Source organism: Barbus barbus (genome assembly GCF_936440315.1).
Source record: "Barbus barbus genome assembly, chromosome: 40".
Classification (NCBI taxonomy): Eukaryota; Metazoa; Chordata; class Actinopteri; order Cypriniformes; family Cyprinidae; genus Barbus; species Barbus barbus.
Window position 1 is genome coordinate 20,700,981 of NC_136718.1, and position 25,262 is coordinate 20,726,242.

The window sequence follows — 25,262 nt, forward strand, 5'->3', positions numbered from 1 at the left end:
TCCCAAAAGTCTTGGGGATCATCAAGATGTTTTCTGGCAAAACTAAGACAAGCCTTTATGTTAATTTTGCTCAGCAGCAGTTTTCGTCTTGGAACTCTGCCATGCAGGCCATTTTTGCCCAGTCCCTTTCTTATGGTGGAGTCATGAACACTGACCTAAACTGAGCCAAGTGAGGCCTTCAGTTCTTTAGATGTTGTTGTGGGGTCTTTTGTGACCTCTTGGATGAGTCGTCGCTGCGCTCTTGGGGTAATTTTGGTCGGCCGGCCACTCCTGGGAAGGTTCACCACTGTTCCATGTTGTTGCCATTTGTGAATAATGGCTCTCACTGTGGTTCGCTGGAGTCCCATAGCTTTAGAAATGGCTTTATAACCTTTTCCAGACTGATAGATCTCAATTACAATATATGTGTGTGTGTGTGTGTGTGTGTGTGTGTGTGGCCCATAAAAAACACAAAGTGCCCTATATAAAAGTATTTGCACACTTTAAATGAATGCATTCAGTGCACTATTGCAAAATATCAAACCATCCATAAAAACATTATTGCAATTTTTAAAATTCATTTTTATTTTTTACTTAAAGATTGAGCTTTTGCCACTTGGTTTGATATTTTATCATTTAATGCTATGCCTAGCTTTTGAAAGCTGAGTTAAGCGTCTAATTTAGCAGGCTCACTAAAGTCTACTTATGAAAAACTTCTACACTGCTTGAACCTCTAAAGACATATTTGACTGCTCATGATAAGACCTCCTGTCCGGGTGGGAGGGTCTGAGGGGGCCGTGGCCCCGCCCACGTTGCCACGACAACCAGCTGATCAGCGGCAATCTGATCCACGATGGGAGGAGCGGCGGTCCAGGTGCTCTAGCCAACCGTGTGCTCAGACGTTCATCAGAAGATAGTGGGCCGGAGGAAAGTGTGCGTGTGGGGTATCGCGAAGGGCAGGGCGCGATCACAGACGTGTTATTGTTCTGATTTAACCGCTGCCTCCTCTCGATCTCCTCACCCCAGAGTCTTCACTCGCATCCCATGGGCTTGGAAAATATCGTGCTTCTGAGATATAGCTGAACTGCCTGCGCGTATAATGTTCAAGAAGAGCAAGAGCAAAGTTCTGGTGGATGAAGCTTCAGAGGAGGACGACGTGTCGTGGCATCACGAGCACGCGAGGAAGGTAAGGTGGGATGTTGCCCGTGGGCTTCAAACTTGAGAGATCAGATGTACTTGAGTCTAATAGTTTGGCTGTGTCGCATTTCTGCCTGTACAGTAACTGTATTGTTTACAAAGCGGATGCGCCCCGGAGTCAGTGAGTCGTAAAATCTGATTATAAGAACAGCAGCGAAATAATAATAATTATCATCCCCTATCATTTAATCCACTTATTAATGTGTCACCCTACTTTTGAAATCGCTCTTGTTTGACAGTATGAAGTTCTGGAGGTATTCAAGTATGAAGCATATGGATCATGCAAAGAAGGGGAAATCGGAATATTTTGAGGAAAAGCACAGTATTTATAGTATGGATGAATTAGAATATACATAGGAATATGTGATTAAACTACACAGTAAAAATAACTGTTTACAAGCTTTTTTGGTTATTTAAATCTCATTTGCATAAACCAGATTTCCATATCTAGATAAGGCCCCATTTTGGTTTTATAAATCGGAATGCAATCATTTGATCCGTTTTAATCAGAATTTTGCGTCATGGAAACCCATAATGAGAATGGCAGAATGTGAGTGTAGAGAACAAAAAGTGTATATACATAACTGAATGTTCCTTTGTTTTTGCGTATGCCATCGGCCCTTAATAAACCCATATCTGTTGACTAGGATGAATATGGAAGGAGAGAACAGGACAATGAAAATATAGCAAAAAGAGAGTATTTGTAATTATGCAGATATGGGAGAGTGAGAATATAAATGGGAATATTCCAATAAAAGAATTGAGAGTGTGGTACAATATCTGTGTTTACATGCTTTTTGGGGTTATATTTTGGTTATTTAGATGGCATGAGTATTAACCAGATTGCTGTACACAGATTAGGCCATGGGTTTTAGAAATCAGTATAGAATCAGATGGCCTGTTTTAATCAGAATTTTGGGTAATGTAAACACCTTATTTGAAATATGCATCATCGGCTTATGTCATCGGCCATTAATATCTGTTGACCACTAGGGTTGACCAATATAGTGTGGAATGAGAGAATAGGACAATGAAAATCATGTAATATACCACCAGAATAAGAGTCAAGAGTATGAAAATGGCAGAATGAGCGTATTTTCCACTGGAGTTCAGATCAGTCATGAGAAGTGAGTACATAACATATAAAATCATACTTTAAGTTTTTTTATTTACGTTTCCCTGTTTCTCTGAGATGGTGCTGTGATATAATACTGATCATGTAGTTTGATTGTCATGGATAAGATAATAGATCTATATTAATTAAATGTGGCTTTGCTGTGGCTGAGTTTAGATACAGATTCATGGCATTCGCCTCCGTCCTCCTTTTCAGATCTAATGTTCTGTCAGCTGTTAGACTGCAGGAGTCAGATAAGGTCCCTACAGCGTAACAGCAGGAGACGGTTGCAGATAAGCTTTCTTTCTCTCCCCCTCACACTTTTTTAATGTATTTCAGAAGCTTGCACTAAAAAGTTAAACATTCCCACTGCGTTCTGTTTCAAGTGTGATATTAGACGGCCTTGACTAGGCCACAGTCACATTCTTCCCAACAGAATCTGTTCCACAAACATGTTTTTGGTCTCAGAGATGGGACTCGTCTGATAGTGAAAGATATTATGACAACTAGCTTAGCTGCTAGACCAAACTAGACCAAAAAAAAACATATTTTACGAGGTGGCTGATTCGTACGAATTTGTACGACCTCACTCGTACAGATTCATATGATTTTTGCTAAATCGTACGTATTTTACGAGTTGCCAATTCGTATGAATTTGTACGAATGACCTACACCTTACCCCGCCCCTAAACCTACCCGTCACTGGGGTTTAGACAAATCATACTAAATCAAACGAGTGAGGTCGTACGAATTCGTAAGAATTAGCCACCTCGTAAAATATGTACGAATTGCCGTGAGATAGCATTGGTCTTTCCAGTTTTTTTATTTACTATTGGTTACTCGCTTACCAATAACACCATCATCTGCTCGAACAACTTGATGGAAATGCACCTAATTCCCTTTTTTTGCTTCATGTTTGGATGGAAACCCAGCTGAAAGTTGGCCATTGATAGAAGACCAGATTTTTTCAATATTACATGCAGCAATATGTTACCCTAACTGCTTTCTATTTAATTAATTTATGTGAAAGTTAAGATGATAAGGTGACTGATTATCCAAAAATACCATGGTATTTTCAAAGTTTCATAGTATTTTATATTAATTTTATATATATTTCCAAGTAATATAGCAAACATCTGATACCATCTCTGTACCATGGTATTGCAACAGTAAAGTAAGTAAAGGAAAGAGCTTCAAGGAACACCATGGTACTTTTATGTAAAGAAAAAGAAGATTTTTAGTCATTTTAAACCATATGAATGTCCAAAAACAAGTGCTGGCAAACGATTAATCGCATCCAAAATAAATGTATTTGTTTACATAGTATATGTGGATGTACTGTGTATATTTATTATGTGTATATATAAATACACAAACATGCATGTATACAGTATATTTAAAAAAAAAAAATTAATATATTAAATATTTGTGTAATATACATTTTTTTAATATAAATATATACATGTAAATACATGTAAATGTTTTCTAAATCTATGTTGTATGTGTGTGAATTTATATATATATATACATAATAAATATACACAGTACACACACATATATTATGTTAATAAAAGCTTTTATTTTGGATGCGATTAATTGCAATTAAATTTGACAGCACTACCAAAAACCATTACCATGATGCCAAAAAATTTTAATATTTCCAAAAATATGGAAATATATTGGTACTTTGGTGTTTATACTGAATGTTTACCATTGGTATTTACACACTTTTTTAAAAGTACTGAAAACCTACCATGGTACTATCATGTTTTTTGGATATGTACCATGGTTTTACCTTGGAGTACCATCATACCATGGTACTTAAATTTCATATATCAAATATCACTGTACTCCCATGGTACTTTTTGTAAGGGCATGCAAGGTTCTTCAAAAAAACATCATGGTATTATCATAGTACATGCCCACTAAAACAAAGTATTACTGAGGCAAATATTCAAATATTTCTAAACATACTGTACTTTGCAAAAAATACTTTGATATATACCATGGTACTACTGAATTAGTATTTACACAGTGATAAAAAAAAAAGTACTGAAAAGACCATTGTAACACCTTGGAATACCGTCTTGTAAATACTATGGTACATGAACTTTAGGACCCTAAAATATGTCAAAATACCATAGTATTACCATTTGATACTGTACCGTTGCGTGTACTATCACAGTACTTTTTTTTATAGTTTATGCAAGGGACAGATAAAGCATAGTACTATCAAAGTACAAAAACATATGACTGTTGTAAACTATTTCCATTGTACCATGTTCAAAACAAGGTAGTACCACGGTAATTTTGATTAAGTTTATAGCTCATTCTAATAGTGGTATAGGCTTGTGGATAGTATGTTGGAGAGGGAAAGGAATGTTCTGATGTTGTTCGGTCTACAAAGGGATATTTCAGTGAGCTCCGCTTCCTTCAGCTGCTAGTCAGTTTGTTCATCCAGAACTTGGTATGTAAAGCAGGAAGCCTGATGGATGAGGACACTTACATTCAGCTCCAGTTCTATTCAGGTTCTGTCAGGACTGTCAATTTTGTAGAAAGTTTGGATTTGCCAGGTTGCCAGTAGGTAAACATCATTATTTTGAGGAACAGTCTTGTTGATATTGTGGTTAGTTCCTTCATAAATCAACTGAAGGCAGAATAAATGGACTCCTATGACCCTGTATTCCTCAATCACAAGCTTTTTTTCAGTAAAGTCAGGTCTGAGCTGTCCCTAATATGCCACAGTCATAAGAAATGGCAGAGTGCAGAGGGCAAAAGACTTAAAATATCCCAAACATTCCTCTTTGCTCAGTCTCCGCTTCACTCCTTCATTTATAAATTAGCACTCGAGAGAGTATTTGCACTAATCAGGCCAAACGCTTTGGTAAGATGGGGCGGAGGTGTGTGGCAGTGATAGAAGGAGTGAGAGGGAGTAGAAATGAAGGAGGCAGAGGGTTGTGGGTAGAAGGAGGAGGGAGGAGTGACATGGACATTGCAGAACAGAGGTTGATCTCTCTCTCTCTCTCTCTGTTTGTAAGAATCATATTCTGCCTTCAAGCCATTTGAGAACAAAAGTGTTTGCTCTGGATTTGCTCTTTAAACCTTGTCTTATTGACATAAGTGTTGGCCATAATCAAGGGTCTATATTTTACAGATATTTTACATTTTATATATATCAAAGCATTTGGAGTCAGTAAAGCAGTAATATTATGAAATATTATTACAATTTAAAATAATGTTTTCTGTCTTTATATATATTAAAATGAATTTCAGCAGTGTCACATGATCCTTCAGAAATCATTCTAATGTACTGATTTGGTGCTCACAAAACATTTCTTCTTCTTATTATTATTATTATCAATTTATTAACAGTTGTGCTGCTTAGTATTTTTGGGGAAACTGTGATACACTTTTTTAGGATTCTATATTGAGGATGTAAGATTAGGAATGTCTTTGCTCTCACTTTTGATCAATTTAATACATTCTTGCTGAATAAATATATTTAATAAAAAGTAAATAAATAAATGAAACTTACTAACTCTAAACTTACAATCATTTACATTATATTCTGGGGTCCCAAGAGCAAAGATGACAGATATTTTTTATTAAATATACATATAGTCATAATTAGGTTTTCATCATGAATGTGTATTTTGTATGCTGTTAATGAAGAATAGCGATAAAACATTACCAAAATATACACCAGTTCATGAGGGTGAAAGTGTTGTGACAACTACATTTCCCATAATTCCCTATAGTGATAAAGCATCAGTTACACACCTAATGTACATCCTTTGCTCTTCAGTTTGTTGCGCTAGAGCTAAAAGTTTCTTGTCTCTGTAGGGCAGTGAAAATGTGAAGTAAGAATTTTCCAGGAGGCAGCAGTAGTGCAGGTGGGGCAGGAAGGAAGGGGAAGAGGTCAGACCCTTACCAAGAAGTTGAATGCCAGAGCAGTTCTGATTGATCACCCAAAATAGAAACACTAACAGATCAGATTATTACTTGAAAATAGTGGGATATCCATATGAGTTTTTAATTCCTCACCATATTTGTGTTACGACTGTTTCTTGACAGAAAACAAGATGATTTTCAAGTCCCTCCTCAAATGTGCAAGACCTTGTTTATGTTAGTGTGCTAAAAATATTCCTCGCATTTGTGTGTGTGTGTGTGTGTGTGTGTTCGTATACATTATCACGTGTTTAAGTGTGTGTGCATGTTCTCATTGTTTTGTTCTCCTTGGCCTTTGCTTTTCAGGATAAAGACTCTGAAGGAACAGAGGAAGTTCTGAGCCCTTCAACAAAGGTAAACACACAGCAATATACACACGCATAACATTTTGTTGCTTTGAACAGAAATGCAAAAATTAGTTGACAGTGTCCGAAACAATACCATTGCAGCATTGTTAGGATGTGAGTCGAAAAGCCTGATGTAAAACACTGAATTTCTGTTGTCTTTTTATTTTTGTTAGTTCTTAGTGAATGAACGCATTGAATGGCAAGATTTTGATAGTACGGTATGTGTGTGTTGTGCATAATCTGTTAAACATGTAGAGAGGATGTGACGCATTCTTTCAGAACAGTCTGGACAATAGCAAAAGCCGTCTTTGAGACTAGCAAACATTCAGTGGCGTGCTTTCCTTTAGTGAACTGCTGCTGTCATGTCATATTTTAAGTTGTCTAATAAATATCTGAACTATTCTGTGTTTAGTAGAATTAAACAGCTGTTTTTGGCCTTCTGTGTAATCAGGGGTTAACCTTTGTATTGTTAGCATGAGCAGCTGGTACTGTAAATGCAACGAAATACACATTTATGCAGTGTAAAAAGCTCCACCATAGACCTTACCCATATTTAATTTCTGACAGGAATGAAAATGAGACCGTGAAGGATAGAAGTACAGCACGTTCAGTGGATTATACTGTTCTTTAACAACATACCAATTGTTCAGCTGACAAAACATCTTTTCTAAAATAACTTGCAGTAGACAAGAGCTCCACAAAAGAGGTTTGAAAGTTATGAGTCGTGAAAATTAAGTGATTTTGGACCTTTACACAGCACATTCCTCTTACCCCTCACAGCCTCATTTTCATCCACATAAATTCAATATAGCATCTAAGGTCTATTAGCAACTATTCAAACGTATCTGTATATTAGGATGAAAATATTTTTTCAATGCAACATAAATAACAAATATTTAATTTATGTTATAGTGAGTGTTTATTTATTTATTTAATTAATACATTTTTGTATTTCTTTGTTTTTAATTTGTTTTCATTTGAATTGCCATTAATTTTCCCCAAAGAGAAACTGATTTCAGGATTCCATAGAATCCTAAGTGTTTGACTACCATATATACGTCGTGGTCTGAATTATTGGCACCCTTGGCAAATATGATAAAAGAAAGCTCTGAAAATAAACCTGCATTATTAATCATTTTGATCTTTTATTTAAAAAATTCACAAAAATCTAACCTTTCACTGGATAATAAGAATTTAAAATGGGGGGAAATATCATTATGAAATAAATGTTTTTCTCAATTAACGGCACCCTTTTATTCAATACTTTTTGAAACCTCCATTTGCCAGTTTAACAGCTCTAAATTTTCTCCTATCATGCCTGATGAGGTTAGAGAACACCTGACAAGAGATCAGAGACCATTCCTTCACCCAGAATCACTCCAGACCCTTTAGATTCACAGCTCCATGTTGGTGCTTCTTCTCTTCAGTTCACCTCACTCGTTTTCTACTGGGTTCAGGTCAGAGGACTGGAATGGCCAGCAGAAGCTTGGTTTTGTACTCAGTGACCCATTTTTGTGTTGTTTTTGGATTATTGTACGGGTGGAAGATCCAAACATGGCCCATTATAAGATTTCTAACAGAGTCAGTCACTTATTGGTTTTTTTATCTGTTGGTATTTGATAGATCCATGATGCCATGTGTCTAAACAAGATGTCCAGGACGTCCAGCAGAAATATAGGCCCACAACATCAAAAACACAGCAGTATATTTCATTGTACACATGGGGTACTTTTTATTCCTGTGTTCACCAAACCCATCTTAAGTGTTTGCTGCTAAAAAGCTCATTTTGTAGTTTCATCTGACCATAGAAGCCAGTCCCATGAAGTTCTAGTCGTGTCTGATAACTGAATATGCTGGAGTTTGTTTTTGGATGAGCTAGGATAATTTTTCTTGAAACCCTCCCAAACAACATGTGGTGATGTAGGTGCTGTTTGACCTTTTTTTTTTTTAGGTTTTCTGACCCCGAGACTCAACTATTTTCTGCAATTCTCCAGCTGTGAGTCTTTAGCCACTCAAACTCTCCTTCTCACCGTGCATTAGGACGATATAGACACACATCCTCTTCCAGGCAGTTTCGTAACATTTTCTGATGATTGGAAGTTCTTAATTATTGCCCTGATGGTGGAAATGGGAATTTTCATTGCTCTAGCTCTTTTCTTAAAGCCACTTCACTAATTTGTGAAGCTCAATTATCTTTTGCTTCACATCAGAAATATATTCTTTGTTTTTTTCATTGTGATGGATGAAACCATTTCCATTTTCAATTGTTTTAGTTCAATGAAAGGTTAGATTTTTGTGATTTAAAAAAAAAAAGATCAAAAGGATTAATAATGCAGGTTTATTTTCAGAGCCTTCTTTGATCATATTTACCAAGGGTGCCAATAATTCTGACCATGACTCTATATATATATATATATATATATATATATATATATATATATAAGAAATTAATTTGTGATTTTAAATATATTTGCTTATTCACAACCGATGGCTATAAATACATAATTTTATATTGTAGCATCATTCCATGATTTCTTAATTTGCAAGTCATTTGATTGTAGTTTATTCCTTCATAAAATATTTTTTTTCTTGATTTTTCATATACTTTTTCCCTTAAAATCAAAGGTTGTAATGTGATACATTTTTGTTGGTTTAATGAGCTTAACAACATATAGAGATGTTTTCCCAATTAAGACTTTTACGTTCTATTATTATTGTTATTATTATTATTATTAATTTATTTATTGTTTTTTATTATTATTGTTATAAAAAATAGGAATTGCTTCCAGAACTGAGTGACCAGGAGCAAAAATAGCAGCATTTAGTGTGTGCTTTTTAAAAATAATTGCTCTTTTTATAAGTTTTGTGTTCTGATATTTACAGCATGTTTTCACAGCACGATGAACTCTTTTTAATCCCAACAGATCATGAGAAATCAGTTTTCCTTGATATGACCACTTTATAGAGGCTAACAGATAGAGTTAGACTTCCACAGAGCTCTGCTGTTTCCTCGAGTGATAGCAGGAGCTCCGTCTCAAGTTAAAGTGACAGTTGTTTATTTCCACTGCGTGCTTTAACCAAGCGGAGAGAGAGAGAGGGAGGACAAGACAGATGGAGCGATTGCAGCCAAACGAGTGTTGTGCTTTATTTGAGGTCAAAGAGAAGTCCGATAGTAATGTCTGTTTATCCGATGGAATGAATAATGTGCCCTAAGACTCCTAATGCTGATAAATGCTAAATAAATGTGCTGGAACTCATAATAAGAACCGGTCCCGACATAACAAGCGTTTATGTGTTCGTGCATAATCAGATAGCATGTTTTAGCACAGCGGAGTGACAGAACACAAAGGTCTTTGGTTTGAGACAAGACCGGGAGTGGCGAATAAAAATAACCACGTGCTTTTACCTTTTTTTAGTGTTTGGTACATTTTAATTCCTCCAGACACGCAGTAACAACTACTGAATATCTGGATGATACACAAATGAATGCAATGTAACTTGTAGATCTTTACATATTTAGAAAAGATGCATTTGGGTGAATCTTGCAGAAAAATATCTGGGTTATATTTCAGCATCAAATCAAATATTAGTTTTTTTGTTAAATTACCATAAACAATATTGTAGATATTTTTATACAATAATACAGTATAAATGCTAAAGTATAAACTTGGGGGGGATTAGTGAATGTCATTATAATTTATAATAATTTTAGTCAATTTTAGTATGTGGTTAAAACATCCTCCTTTGAATGTTTCAATGATTTAGATTTTTTTATTTAATGTTTTTTTTTAGGAAGTTTAGGATTTACCATAAAAACATTTTAAACAAATATTTATTTCTTGCTGTGAAAAAATCTTTGAGCGCAACAATGAGCGTAACGTGCTTATATATATATATATATATATATATGTGTGTGTGTGTGTGCAAAATATGAATATAAATGAAATATATATATATACTACAGTGTCATTAAAAGAATGTTTTAACCAATTATCTTGATTTTTTATTTTTGTTTTTTGATTTTGGAGTCTCATATAACCCAAAATATGGTGTGATTTAAGATATTATTTAGTTACATTTTGTTTTCTATTTAAATCGAGAGAGAACATTCTGTACAAGGCAGATCAGAACAAAATGAACAACTTGTGAAAGGGAGCAAGAAATTGTGTCAAAGGTTCTTTCCTATATAATAAGCTGCAAAGCTGGGCCGGTATTTCAAATCCTGAGGGTCACACTGAACGCAGACAGGAGGGAGTCTGAAGGAATGAGTCAGATCGCCAAATGACCCAAAACATGCGCACACACACACACACACACGTGTGTCTACCTAGAGATCCGTCCCTGCAACCCGCTGTAATCAACATAGGCCTTTCCTGTTTTTACTGCGTGAAGCCCTCTGTCCGTCCGATACAGCTTTCTACTCCTGCGTTCAAGATGTCTTAGTTTGTGCCAGGCCTAAACCTACCATCATCTCTTTCCATCTGTATTTCTGTCTCACTAAGAAACCAAAGCTTAGTCTTTCTGACCCATAACACACAAACAGTCGTTTTACTTTACGCAGAGCCCTGTTGTATGAATAAACGAGCGATTTCTGTATGGTTTCTGACTCTGTTTTTGACCTTTTGTAGGATTCAAAATTAAAGAAGGTTAAATCAAAGAGAGAAAAAGGAGACAAGAAGTTGTTTCCGTCTCAGGACGATGAGCACATCTTGCTGACAGGAGTCACTGTCTCTCACAGAAGAGGGTAAGCTAAAGCTAAATGAAGCATGTTTTGCAAGCCTCAAAATTCCAATATGTATTTTTTTAGATGATTACAATAATTTTAGATGATTATACCCAGTAAGTAGGGCTAGGTGGGACAACCAAAATCGTATAATTTAAATGTATGAGTAATTTTATATTACAGTAGCAGTATACAGTATTCAACACTTGAAGTGGATCAAAAAAGTTAATCAAAGTTGTCCTAAGACAAGAACATATTTTGGTTTTAGGACAACTTTGATGAAAGGTTTTGATCCACTTCAAATGTTGACTGGCATATGTCATGCCATAGGTATCTTTTCTGAAAGTTTAACCTAAAAATGTTCTTTTAATCATGTATTGATTGCTTATTTATTATTATTATTATTTGTATTTTTATTTTTTCATGACACCTTCCAAAATATAATATAGACATTTTTAGTTTTTTGGTATTTTTATTACTTCTAGTCATTTTTAGTAGCTTAAACATACCGTGTTGACGTTTTAATGATGTTTAAGAGATAGAATGTACGTCAATTCAATGTTTTTGAGATGATTATCACACACACACACACACACACACACAAAGACGTTCAAAATAGAACACAATGGTTTCTAGCTTATGTGCTTCTGCATTGGATGTGCTTAGTGGGAAAATTCAAAACCACATTGTCCAAATATTTTGGTCTGCCTCGAGCTCGCGCCATTTGAGCCAGAAATTGCCATGTTGGGCTGCTGAAACAAACAAAGCCATGTTGTGAGAGCAGCACAGAGCTGCAGTGTTTACAGTCAGTCTTTGGGGGAAATTTTAACACAAGAGATACACACACGACACCTTTGAGTGCCTAGAAATGAACATATCCATACTGTATGCAATAAAAATAGAGATAAATATATCATATTTACATAGCAATGGAATGTCTCGCATACATGTTTTTGTACATAAATATAGTGTGACTTTAAATAAGCAAGTCAATCATCAAGTAAGTGTCTGAAATGGAAACCGCACCCTGTGGCCCAGCCTCTGTCCTTCCTGCTGAAGCATATGTGACTGCCGTGTGCCATTATGACAAAAAACTAAACACCACAATGTACGGACAGCATAATAAATTCTTGAGAGAGTCTTGTATCGTTTCATATAAGCAAAAAACAAATAAATATATGTATATACACTATATTGCCAAAAGTATTGGGACACCCCCTTCTAATGAACAGGTTTGACTGCTTCCATGAGTACAAATCTTAAAGGGTTGGTTCACCCAAAAAAAGACAATTCTGTCAATAATTACTCACCCTCATGTCGTTCCAACCCCATAAAACCTTCGTTCATCTTCGGAACACAAATTAAGATATTTTTGATGAAATCTGAGAGCTCTCTGACCCTCCGTGGACCGCAATGCAACTGCAATGTTCCCAGGTCCAGAAACGTAGTAAGGACATCTGTAAAATAGTCCATGTGACATCAGTGGTTCAACCGTAATTTTACGAAGCTACAAGATTACTTTTTGTGCGCAAAGAAAATAATAACACAATATATTCAACAATTCTTCTCCCCGCGTTACCATCTTCTGCCATTTTGGAGAGTACCCCAGAACATAATCAACGTAATCAGCGTTGTTTATGTTCAGCATGTGCACGCTCTGAAATATATATATATATATATATATATATATATATATATATATATATATATATACACACACACACTATAATATATGAGGAGTAACGCCGATATGAGAGAACTCCGTTTTTAACAATTTTCAAAAATCCAGTTTTTTCATTGTGCCTTCCAATTAATCTGAATTAAACTGCAGTTGGGTTATTTTGATTTGGTTAAAAAAATAACTAAAAAATACAGCTAACTAACACAGTAAAACACAATAATAACATGATAACATAATAAAAAACACGATTTTTGAAAATGAAAAAAACTATGAGTTATGTTTTTGCAAATAAACTCTTCATACATATATACAAACAAATAAATATATATATATATATATATATATATATATATATATATATATATATATATATATATATATATAGTTTTTTATTTTATTTATTTTTTGCTGAAACTTCTTGGAATTTCTTTAATTATTGAATTTTTTTTCAGTCTTCCAAGCAGTACCAGAGGTGTTAATTTATGGTAAAATAAAAAATTCTTAATTTTCTTCATTCTCTCCCAGGTCTGCTAAGAAAAACTGGGAGGATGACAAGAGTAAAGCCAACCCAGAAAAAGACAAAGCGCACTGTCTGTGGGACAACATCACAATGACGATGAAGCAAATCACACCCACGAGGAAGATCGACAAGATTGAGGGCTGGGAGCCACCTCAGCTGAATGACGGAATGGAGGAGGAAAGAAATGAGCTGGAGAAGAAGAGGAGCGACTCGTCCCCGCTGTCCTCCCCTCTGTCACTGTCTCTGCCGCATTCTCTGGGTTTGCCGTCCTGGGTTGGCTTGGGTTCAGAGGAGGACTCGTCTCGTTACGCTAGTCTGACTGAATCACAGACGGGCGGCCCTGCCCAGTGGGCAGCTCGGGCGCGAGATAAATTAGCCGCCGTTCGTCGCCGAAGTCCAGCCAGTCAATCAGAGAGTAGTTGGGAGGGGCTAAAATGATTTACATATTAATGTCTGAGGATGGCCACACCCCCTTTTATACCAACTCTAATTAGACAGCCCACCGATGTGAAGAGTAGGACCAAGAGTGCCTGCTTCCAAAGCCTGTCAACGATTTATTGTCACTCTCCCATTTGATATAAAATGTGTGTCAAACTTTTGAATGGAGCTCCTTTAGAGAAATCACTGGATGTCCTCGTAGTTAATCACCATGCTGTTTTGTACATTACTTTTAAAGGCTATAAAAGACATTTAAACACTCAAAGGGAGAGTTCAACCAAAAATTAAAATCGTCATTTATTCACCCTCATGTCATTCCAAACCTGATTTATAAAATGTTCTGTTTTGTTGAACACAAAAGATGAAGATTAGCAGAATCCCAGGAACCATAAACCTCAGTCAGCCATATTGAGTTTAACACGGATGATAACGAGTCTGTGAGGGATAGGCAGTTCTTACAATAGTATGTACTGTATACAGGTCCTACAGGTCTTTCAAAACTGTTTTAAGTTTTTGTCTACCAAAAGTTTTTCAGAAAGACATTTCGAAGGCTTAACAATCAGCATGTTTTTAAATAGCGGTACAAATTGAGCGCACTGTGCTACTTCTATCCCTCACAACCTCGTTTTCATCCCTGTTAAAAAAATATGGCGCTATACTGACCAAGGTCTATTGTCCATTTAAAAGACATGGTAGCTGCTAAAATGTCAACAAAGTATCATATATATATGTATATATTCCAAATTACTGTCCAGACAGCCTATGTCATTGAATACAGCAATAAGTCTCCATTCATCCTTCTCCAGTCATTGTATGAAAAGTCAGTCAGGACATTCTGCTAAACTTCTCTTTTTCACAGAATAAAATCAAACTGGTTTGTGGTGACATAAAGGTGAATAAACGACGACAGAATATTAATTTTGTAGGTGAACCCTGTCACTTTAAATCCACATTTTATTAGTGCCGATTAATCTGAGGCTGCAGTACCCATCTTCACAGACAGATTGCCATATACTCACTCCTGCTTGAATCGTCGATTCACTTGTGACTTGTCGTTAATTTATGCCGCTATGTAGTTGAAGAGTGAATGTGAAATGATGTAGAAACGCCTTCCACTGATCAGTGATTTACTGCCTGCTGATTCACAATCATAATGTACTGTAATTACTCTATGCAATGATTTTCTTGCTATAATCCCAAACTACTTGCTATTTTGATCATGCTTACAATTTATTCAGTGCCACTATTCAGTCACAAGAACTTACTGTGACTTGAAAAGACATACAGGGAACAGCTATGAATTGAATGTGTATGTGCTCGGTTCAGTCGCTGGAGATTTTGAGCTTTAATCAAACAGCTAATTATAGTTATTGGATTAATTTGGTGAAAACACCGTCTTCTAGGATTGAAACTAAGTTCTGAAGCAGGTTGGATGAGTATCCAGGTTTCTGTTACAAACCTTGATATTTGAAGCCTTCCAAAGACCTCAAGAGCTGTGCCGATTTATTATGAAGTATTCTTCTTTGCTGTGCCTCGACTTAAAATTCATTTTGAAGTGTGATCACAACATGTTAACCCTTTATTCTCTTCCAACACCCCCAACATGAAAAAAATGACAATCACCATTTAGAAGTCTAATATAAAATGTATTTTATAAGCCTTTGGCCGATGCCATTGAACTGCCTAAGATCTTTGGTTTGCTAGAAGAACATTTCTGAGTGTCTTATTGCTGATTTTAGGAGATTATTTATAATCGGATTCTGAAAGTAAGTGGGTTTGCTGCTTTTAGTTGTTCATAGTAGCTTTATGTGATTAGTCTACCAATGTGTTTGAAAGATGATTACAAATTGTTAGTTTCAGATTTTTGCTCTTTATATTTGGGGCTTTGGCGAGAATCTTATTTTGATTTCTGTCTTGATACTACTGAATGATTTTTTTTCTGTATTATGATTTAAATGCAAATAATAAAATGTTGTTCCAGGGGTTCAGATAAATTGGTGAATCTGACTAAAAAGTTACTTTGTATTCCTCGCTAAGGTTTTTAAATGTCACATTTTATTTAGAGCTGTTTTGGATGGTTTTAATAATTAAACATGATCTGTTCATATTTCTCTCCTGATTCAGACAAGATGACTTTTTCACTGAAGAAAGCAATTTTAGCTGGAAGTAACAGTTTAAAGTTGAAGCGTCTTAAAGATGGATTTGTATTTTACATACTTTTCACAAGACGTTAATTGATAGTCATGTGGATTTTTGTGATGTTTTTATCATTTGTTTGGACTGACGGCACCCATTCGCTGTAGAGGATCCATTAGTGAGCAAGTGATATATTGCTAAATTTCTCCAAATCTGTTCTGATGAAGAAACAAACTCACCTTGGATGGCCTGTGGGTTTGTAAATGTTCAGCAAATTTCCATTTTTGGTGAACTATTACTATGCCTTGGTCTCTATCAGCCTTTTTTCTGGGCACCAAAAAAAAGACCTATAGGCTATTTCCCAAAGGTTTTAATTATTTTAAGTAACCATGTTTCTTGCAAATGCTTGATAGTATCAAACACATCCTACACTTAAGCCATTTGAATGACATTTATATTACTGGAATAGTAAAGCAATATTACAAAGTTCAGAGAAAGGATATAAAATACATTTGTTCATAAATAGCAAAGCTTACATTAGATTTTCCATCTGCCCTCATGACAGATTTGACAAGTGTATCGTAAAAAGTTATTTTGTGCAGCAAATGTACACTTTAGTGTTAACGCATCAAATATATTCGCACAGCATGACAAAACAACAACGAGAACCCACGTAAACATTAACCTACGACTACTTCTGACGTGCATTTCATTGGTATAGAAAGGAAAATACATGAAAACACAAGATAACCTGTGCGTAGGATCTCCCACACTTTTCGCTTCAGTCTGTCTTTCCCAAAAGCAAGTTTGTTTTCTTTTTTTCCTTTTTTAACAAACAATCCTTCACATATTCCACCTCTTTTTGCTGTTCATCTCCCATCTTTCTGTGCTTAAAGAACAAATGAATTCTCTGAGAATGCAACGAGGGACAAAAAAAGAGGACAATACAAAAGAAACACTAATATTATGACATCTTTCCATAAGCCCTTAAAGTTTGGGTGAGGCAACAGAAAATTCAATCATTACATTTTCGGAAGTTTGAACGTTTTAATCACAGAACGACTGTCTGGGAAACGTAAAAGAGGAGAGGAAAGGATATGGTTTGGAGCACAGAGTTGAAAAGTCGAAAATATTTGATCAGTTTCAGAGTCTTGGTTAGAGGTGTTTGTTTGCAAAGGAGATCAAAAGGTGAGAGGTCCAAGAACATTCTGAATTTCAGAACTTGAAGAGGTCTATGAAGTGCTGAGGAGAGACGGGGGTTAGGCAGCTGTCCGGGTCGTTCGCTGTGCAAGGATGTCCCGAGTCCTGAGATGGAAAGAGAGAGCGGTCAAAATCAGTTTGAAACATCTTCCTGAGGAAAATGTATGCTTTTTGTCCGTGAAAAAGTCACTGCCACATTGGTCGGTTCATAGGGTCCCTTCTTCCCTCTTAAAAATAAACAGTTCCAAAAGGGGGGGTTTTACCATAGACATATATAGATTCCCTATTCGACCGCTCCAGGCACATAGATGCGAGGAAAGGTCCACTTGATGTCATTCATCATACTGTAAATTCGCAGACCATCAGCTGTTCAGGATTGTGACATCTTTCGAATATTCAGTGACTACTATAGTGAATGACATCAAGTTGACCACTACAATGTGGTGGACAGCTTATGTATAGCGCCCATAGAAAGAGTCACTAATGAGGCATCTACGTATATAAATCTATGGGTTTTACAGTGATGATTTGGAAGAACAATTTTGGGCTCCCCAAAGAGCCTTTCAAATGAACAGTTCTTAAAATAACTTTTTTTTTCTTCTTAGCGTGAAAAACATTTTAATAATCTATTCTAGAAGATGAGTTACCAGTGCTTGGTAAATTACTTATAAATAATTGTAGCCTGTTACTGATTTGTACTAATTAAAATTCGTTTTAGTAATGTAATGTAATCTATTAGACTACACATTTTAAGACTACTTTTAGATTACTTTTGACTTAATTTGTTTATCATATTTTAAGTGTAACCTAATCCAGATTACATGTAACTAGTTATTATCTAGCACTGCGAGTTACACAACCCAATGTAATATGTTAGAGGTTTGTTCAAATTCCTAATTAGTATTAGCAAAAATAATGGTCATTATGTTCATGTGGTTCAAGCATTAGTGTATAACGTTGTGGGAACATACTGACGACATAAAGAAGCAAATGGGAAAAAAAGAAGACATTTAGGTTAATATATCCACTCAATTATTACAATGAATACAAAACACGACAGATAAAGTCCAGCTGATTTTGAATGGACTGAGGTGCAAGACAGAATGATGGACAGAAACAGAATCAAGTTGACAGAGGTAATGAGAAAAATAAAAAATGACTGATGAAGCAAAACAAATTTTATTTACAGACACTCATTTCAAAACGCTGGCACACTCATATAAGATTTAGCATGTACCTTAAAGATCAAAGCCAGGTGTCTGTCCTTTAGGAGATAAGGGACCAGGAGGAGAACAGGAAAAAAATAATAGTCCAAAGGTCAAAGGGTACAGGAAGAGGCCTGATACTACAGAGTATATAAGATATAACCTGAAAGTGTTGAAATGAAACCTTTTCGAAGTAAAAATAAGTATGTTAAAAGTGAGCCTTCATCTTTCAACTTCTGTCATGTTCTTTTAAATACACTACTGTTTAAACATCTGGGGCAAGAAAGAATATTTTCTTCAAAAAATTATTACTTTTTTCAACAAAAATGCATTCAATTAATCAAAAATGACAGTAATGACATTTACAATGTTACGAAAGATTTCTATTTCAAATAAATACTTTTCATATGAACTTTGTATTCATCAAAGAATCCTGAAAAACAAGTACCACAACAAAAATATTATGCAGCAGGAATTGTTATTTCAAACATTGCACAATATTACTTCACTTTTTGGTGCCCAGAGCTTATAGAGACTGAGGCCTTAAAGGAATAGTTCACCAAAAAATGAACATTTGCTCAGCCTTGGTAAGCATAAGAGACTTTTCAAAAAACAAATCTTACTGACCCCAAATGTTTTAACAGTAGTTACTACGGAGTTAATGCTGGTCCCCTATATTTTAAATAAAGATGACTGGAACAAACTGATGCTTGTATGTTGTTCTGGGTTTTCTGCCCAGAAACTGCAATTAAAGAAGATATTTGCACACACAAAAAAAGCATGCAAGGGTAGGAGCAATCAAGTGTGCACATACTGTACAAGGCTTCAATAAGGGAAATGTCTGAGCAGAGCACTTTAATCTAAATAGTAACAAGGAGGGATGTCTTTGTTTATTCACAGACCAGAATGTTTGACATTTAAATAAAGATTTCTTACATTCCAGAAGAGGATGCTACAGTGCTTGCAGAACTGCAGAGTGTCTCCGTACTGTTCTTTCTGAGGGTAGTATTTCTGAAGTGTGTAAAACATCAGCTTCCAGTCCACATGGCCCTTCTCTGACAGAATCAAGTGCCTGCAGAACTGAACACCAAACAAAGAGCTCTGTGAGGAACATGCCTGACTGCCATCTTGTGGTCAAATCAGGCCACTAACCCAACTTTCAGCTATTTTTAATCTCCAAAGAGATGAAATTATTATTAAGTGCTTAAACAGACAATTATATCTGGGCAATTTTTCAATTTGAAGTATAACTAAATGAAATATTGATACAGTATACGTGGGTTTGCGTGTGATGGTAATGACAGTATCTCTTAACTGATGAATCATCCAATTAGGATTGTTTATGAGTGAATTTTTAAAGTCTTATTCCTCACCTGTTTCTCAGCAAAATGAAACTGGCACAGTTTCTTCCACAGATGCCAGTCCTCACTCAGCATGTGCAGTGTTGGTGTGGCTTGTCCCAGATTGACGATGTCACAGGCATCACTAAACTTATACAGGATGTTGTTTTGCATGTGCAAAGGGAGGTCACTCAGCGTCATGCCATTTGAAACTCGCTGCAACAAGACATATTTAGCATTATAGATTACATTTTACCATTGATTATTATTTTTCTGCTTTTTTATAATATTTTATAAATTTATAATATTTTGCCTTAAATCTGATATATTTATTTGTATTAATTATTTATTATTTAGTAAGGTTTAATTATTTATTAGTTTATTCAATTATAATTCATTTAAGGTTATTATTTATTATTTCATATTATGTATTATGTAATAACATTTCTTTTTTATATATAATAAATGTATTGTATATTGTACCAAAAAAATTTAAATGCTACAGGATATAGAATAATAATAATATAATCATATTATTTATTAGTCATCCCACTGCTCACAACTAGATGCGTGTTGACTGTGAAACTGATATGTGCATTTACACAAATTAATTTATTTATTTTTCGGTGCTCATTCAGAAAACCCACTGACCCACTTTTGCCCATGCCTAACCCTTAAGAAAATTATGCAAAGACTACCTTTGGAATTTGTAAATTGTTGAGCTGCTGCTGCCAGTTTAAGATGGTTTCTAAACGGCAGACCCAAATGTTGATGTTGCCAATCAGCACAGACTTCCCAACTTCTCGGATGAGGATGCAGAGTGTGGAGCTTAGATCATTCAACAACATCTTGACCAGTCGTGGGTTCTGATGGTCATCCAGAACTGCGCAATTAAAAAAACATACAAATATAAAATGTATATTTGTATATGCACATATATCAGGACAATATGTGACCCTGGACCACAAAACCAGTCTTAAGTGTCAATTTTTGGAAATTGAGGGTATATTCACACCTGTCTTGCTTGGTTCGATTAAAACGAACTCTGGTTCGTTTCCCCCTTTGGTGCGGATCTTTTGGGCAGGTGTGAATACAGCAATCGCACTCTGGTCCGCACCAAACAACCGAACCAAGACCCAGCTGAAGAGTGAGTGCACAAATAAAAATAGACCCTTTACAGTTCCGAATGATGTATTATTCTTACCTTCATGAGCAACAATTATGGAGTATTTAATTTGTTTCCACTGATGTCCCAAAGCGCACTTCAGCTTCCACTCTCCGCAAACGGTGAGCGTAATTTCACCAAGTACAACATGTTCCTGGATCAACATCCTTGTTGATCCTGGAACAACATTCCAATCAACCAATCAGAATTGAGGGATAACTTTACAGGAAATATCTGTTTTAGGCTTACAAACAAGGGTTAGGGGTAGGGATTGGGTTAAGTCTATATTTTTAGACAGTAATGTTGATCCAGGATCAACTAAAGATGCTGATCGAGGAACATGTCTTACTTGCCTAAATCACGGCGACCCTCCGCAAATGATTGGATATGCGCCTAATAGTGCACATTTATCTAGGTTGAATGTTTAAGCTAACATTTTGATATGCTTTAAGTATTTTATATCTATAGATTTTATTTTTGGCAAGTCGTAATTACATCATATAACATTGTCTCATTTGATGCTCATAAGTTTCTTCATATTGCGTTAATGTACATAACAGCAAATTAGTAAAAGAATAAAAATTGCACTACGAAAGATCTTCATGATTAGCCTGTTTTTGCACTTCCTGTTTTCCCTGCTTGAGAATTTCTGTCCAATGAATGGATGACCTTGGCACACGTGTGGTTTTGTTTACAATTTCTGGTTCACTTGCAAAAAGGGCAGTGTGAAAGCGAACCGAACCAAACAAAAAAAACAAACATTCTATTTGGTCCGAACCAAAGCAGGTGAACTATCGGACTTTCCTGGTGTGAATACACCCTGAGATCATCTGAAAGCTGAATAAATAAGCTTTCCATTGATGTATGGTTTGTTAGGATCAGACAGATTTGGCCGGGATACAGCTATTTGAAAATCTGGAATCGGAGGAATTATCATTTTGACCCATACAATGTATTTTTGGCTATTGCTACAAATATAATCCCCATCCTCCTAGTAATCCCCATCCACTTGATTGGCTCTATCACACTCTCCTCTCCACCTGTAGCTGGTGTGTGGTGAGCGCACTGGCGCCGTTGTCCTGTGGCTGCCGTCGCATCATCCAAGTGGATGCTGCACACTGGTGGTGGTTGAGGAGAGACCCCCCCCACATGATTGTAAAGCGCTTTGGGTGTACAGCAATACACAATAAATGCGCTATATAAATGCATCATTCATTCATTCAAATATACCCCAGCGACTTAAGACTGGTTTTGTGGTCCGGGGTCACATATGCCTTCCACATTTTCTATGCAACTAGATAAAGTCAGAAAAAAGAGATCTGCTCACCTTTTCTAACTATCTTCTCCAGGACATTGAAATAGTTTTTCTGAGCAGCTCCACTCAAAGACGTCAGCTGGGATTTGGCAATCAACTGCAGAAGCTAAGAGAAGTAAACAGAGTGGATGAAGTGAGAGAGGATACAGAAGGGAAGCAGAGTAAGTAAATCAAATGGAGAGAGGCATTCTTGCAATTGTTCAGCGAAGGTCGGTTCTTTCTTACTTTGACCACATAGTTGAATCGCCTCACATCCTGAATAGCGCTGGAAAAGTCTAGACGATTGAAAGCCTCCCCAAGCGTACAGTACCCATGCCTCTGGAACAACAAACACACGGTTCGTATTTGACAAAGGTTAGAAAAGACTACCGATGGGAGAACTGAGATATATAAACAATGACATTAAACGTCCTATGACTCATGTTGTTTGTTTGCTACTCTTTGAGTCTTGTACATGTTGATGCTATGACATAATTCATCTCACCTCTCGCGTACTCTCCTTCTGAACGTAGATCCACCTCTCCTGGAACAAAACTAAAAAAATATATATATGTGTATATATATATATATATATATATATATATATATATATATATATATATATATATATATATATATATATATTTAATCTATATACTATAACTTTAAAGGTATGTGAAAATTCTAAATGAAATGAAAATTCTGAATGAAAATTCTCACTTACTCACTCCTATATTGTTCCAAACATGTATAGCATTCTTTTTTCTGTGGAACGTAAAAGAAGATATTTTGAAAAATGTTGGTAACCAAACAGTTTCAAATCAATGGGAACTGAAACTGTGTGGTTACCAAATGTCCTTTAAAATATGTTCTTTTGTGTTCCACAGAAGAAATAAATGCATAGATGTCCAGAACAACTTGAGGGTGAGTAAGCGATGGTAGAATTTTCAACTGCTTCTCATTATATCTGCATTTATCTGTGATTAGCTAAGATGTTAAAAGTATAAATTAGTAATCAATGCACAGCTCTCTAGAAATCTTAATTCTGATTGGACACTTGTAGCATTCTGTGGTCATATATTTTTGTATTGGTCAGCATTCTGACCACTAAACAACATAATTGCCCATTCTCCCAAAAATCTCTGATTTACTGTGACATTTGAGATCATTGTTGTGATGATTAAGTGTGATGTAATAAAATATTATGTCATTTTTACACTGTGACTTAGTGTTGTTGTTGAAGAAGTCTTTTTTTCTCTTCTTTGCAGCTACTTCACAGACATCTCCCACGTAGACATTCTCCTTGTCATTGTCCAATCTGTAAAGTTAATAAGGTAAGTTTAAGTTTAAGTTGACTATTACATAAGTTTATTATGACTATTACAAAATATGCTTTAGACATTACATTTCCTTTTAAGCCATATTATTCAGAGTGACCTACAACAAGTATATGATCATGTGATAAACAGATGGCAAGCATACAATATAAACTATTATCTGCTAGGAGCACTAACTGGTACACATAAACTTGACACAAAATGCAATAAACCTAGTGCAAATAAACAAACCAATGCAAGTTCTTTTTAATTATTAATCTAAGTATAAATGAGCTCTGAAGATGTTTTAGCTTACATAGGTGAGTGTTCGCTCTATTGTCTAGCGAAATTTAACACATGTGATGCAGAGGTACACTAAAACTATCCAAACACCTGCTTGCATCTTCACATATCCAGACGGTTTCAAATGATCACGTTTCCTCGTAGTCTGTCTGACCGACCTCAGGTCTGTTTCCATGACAGCATGGTCAGACTAAGGTGTTTTTAGCTCAGTCGGTGTGTGTATCATTGTCAGAATGCATTCGAAACCAGTTCACGGCTGTCTATTCTATGCTACTCCAGACAATAACCACAGACGGTGAAAATAGCACACACCAGCTCTAAACACGGATATCTGACTTCCCACATGCCACATACATACTTCCTTCCTTTTTCGTCTGTTCCTCAATGCTTTTCTGAGGTTGTGTAGCCTTGTGGTTAAATATCGGAGGTGGTAGCTGAAAGGTTGCAGGTTATCACCCTAGAACTATCACTACATTACACTGACATAATTCAAAGCATTTCTTACTCTTCCAAGGAGAGTTCATTGATGTTGTCTCCCAGTTTGTGGCTGAAATATTCAAAGCGTTTCCAGCCGTCCTCAGTTTTGATCCAGCTCCAGCCTGGAGATCTCCAATCTTGGCCCAAGAACGGCATCTTCTTGCACCTGCTCCAGAGATCTGAATACAAGAGACTCTTATCTCAAACCATTATAACTCAAAGACTTATCACATATCACGTGATGAAACAATATCATCCTGATCTGATCAGAAAACACACAATAACAGTCATTCAAAGCTTAAGAGCCTCATTTCACAATCTTGATGTAAACCATTATCTTTGTAAAAACAAAAATTACGCATTTTAATGTGCATTTGTAAATGAGCTCTGGCTCTTTGATCAACTACTGAGAATAAATTTGCTCAAATGCAAACCCTGCCAAGAACCTTATCTTTTTAAACGTCGACAAAACACTAAAGACAGCTCAAATCTCTAACTCTATCGTTGTTTCACTCGCAAAATCGTGTATTTGTATTCATAATAAACGTATATTTAACTTTACTTACCGCGAGTCCTTTGTTATGATGATAATTTTCTGCTTTTCTTTGAATATTGACGGAAGTAAACATTCAGACAAGCGGAATGTAAGACACGCCTCCCGTCGTTTGTGATTGGCCGCCGTGTTTGTATTTATTTTGTTGCTACCCGGAATTCCCAAGCTGATTGGCTCTCGGCCCTGTCGATCACTGATCGATTTATTCCGAGCTCTCTGCTGCTGCAGGTTCTTACACGTGACACAGACGCCGCACATGTTGTCATGTTTTGATTTTGTGGGGGGGAAGGGAAATGGAGATAATGAATGATGGAATAAACATAGAA

The 25,262-nt window shown here is 35.9% G+C and overlaps 2 protein-coding genes across 3 annotated transcripts; one reads left to right on the plus strand and one right to left on the minus strand.

The window, feature by feature from the left end:
* Window positions 1-699: 699 nt before the first annotated feature.
* On the plus strand, window positions 700-16,065 carry LOC306859752 (testis development-related protein-like). Its single transcript, XM_079400992.1, has 4 exons — window positions 700-1,165; window positions 6,545-6,592; window positions 11,214-11,329; window positions 13,515-16,065. The coding sequence occupies exons 1-4, from the start codon at window positions 1,079-1,081 to the stop codon at window positions 13,945-13,947; spliced, it is 684 nt and encodes a 227-aa protein (XP_079257118.1). The 5' UTR covers window positions 700-1,078; the 3' UTR covers window positions 13,948-16,065.
* Window positions 16,066-16,435: 370 nt separating this feature from the next.
* On the minus strand, window positions 16,436-25,046 carry LOC306859502 (F-box only protein 25-like). Of its 2 annotated transcripts, XM_079400545.1 has the most exons (11): window positions 24,950-25,046; window positions 24,412-24,562; window positions 23,505-23,605; window positions 22,793-22,842; window positions 22,534-22,626; window positions 22,321-22,414; window positions 20,527-20,711; window positions 19,862-20,044; window positions 19,425-19,568; window positions 18,521-18,547; window positions 16,436-17,388 (listed from the first exon to the last, which is right to left on the minus strand). In XM_079400545.1, the coding sequence occupies exons 2-11, from the start codon at window positions 24,537-24,539 to the stop codon at window positions 17,299-17,301; spliced, it is 1,095 nt and encodes a 364-aa protein (XP_079256671.1). In that variant the 5' UTR covers window positions 24,540-24,562; window positions 24,950-25,046; the 3' UTR covers window positions 16,436-17,298. The 2 variants fall into 2 exon arrangements, with proteins under 2 accessions (XP_079256671.1, XP_079256672.1); XM_079400546.1 differs by lacking the exon at window positions 18,521-18,547.
* Between the last annotated feature and the right edge of the window lie 216 nt (window positions 25,047-25,262).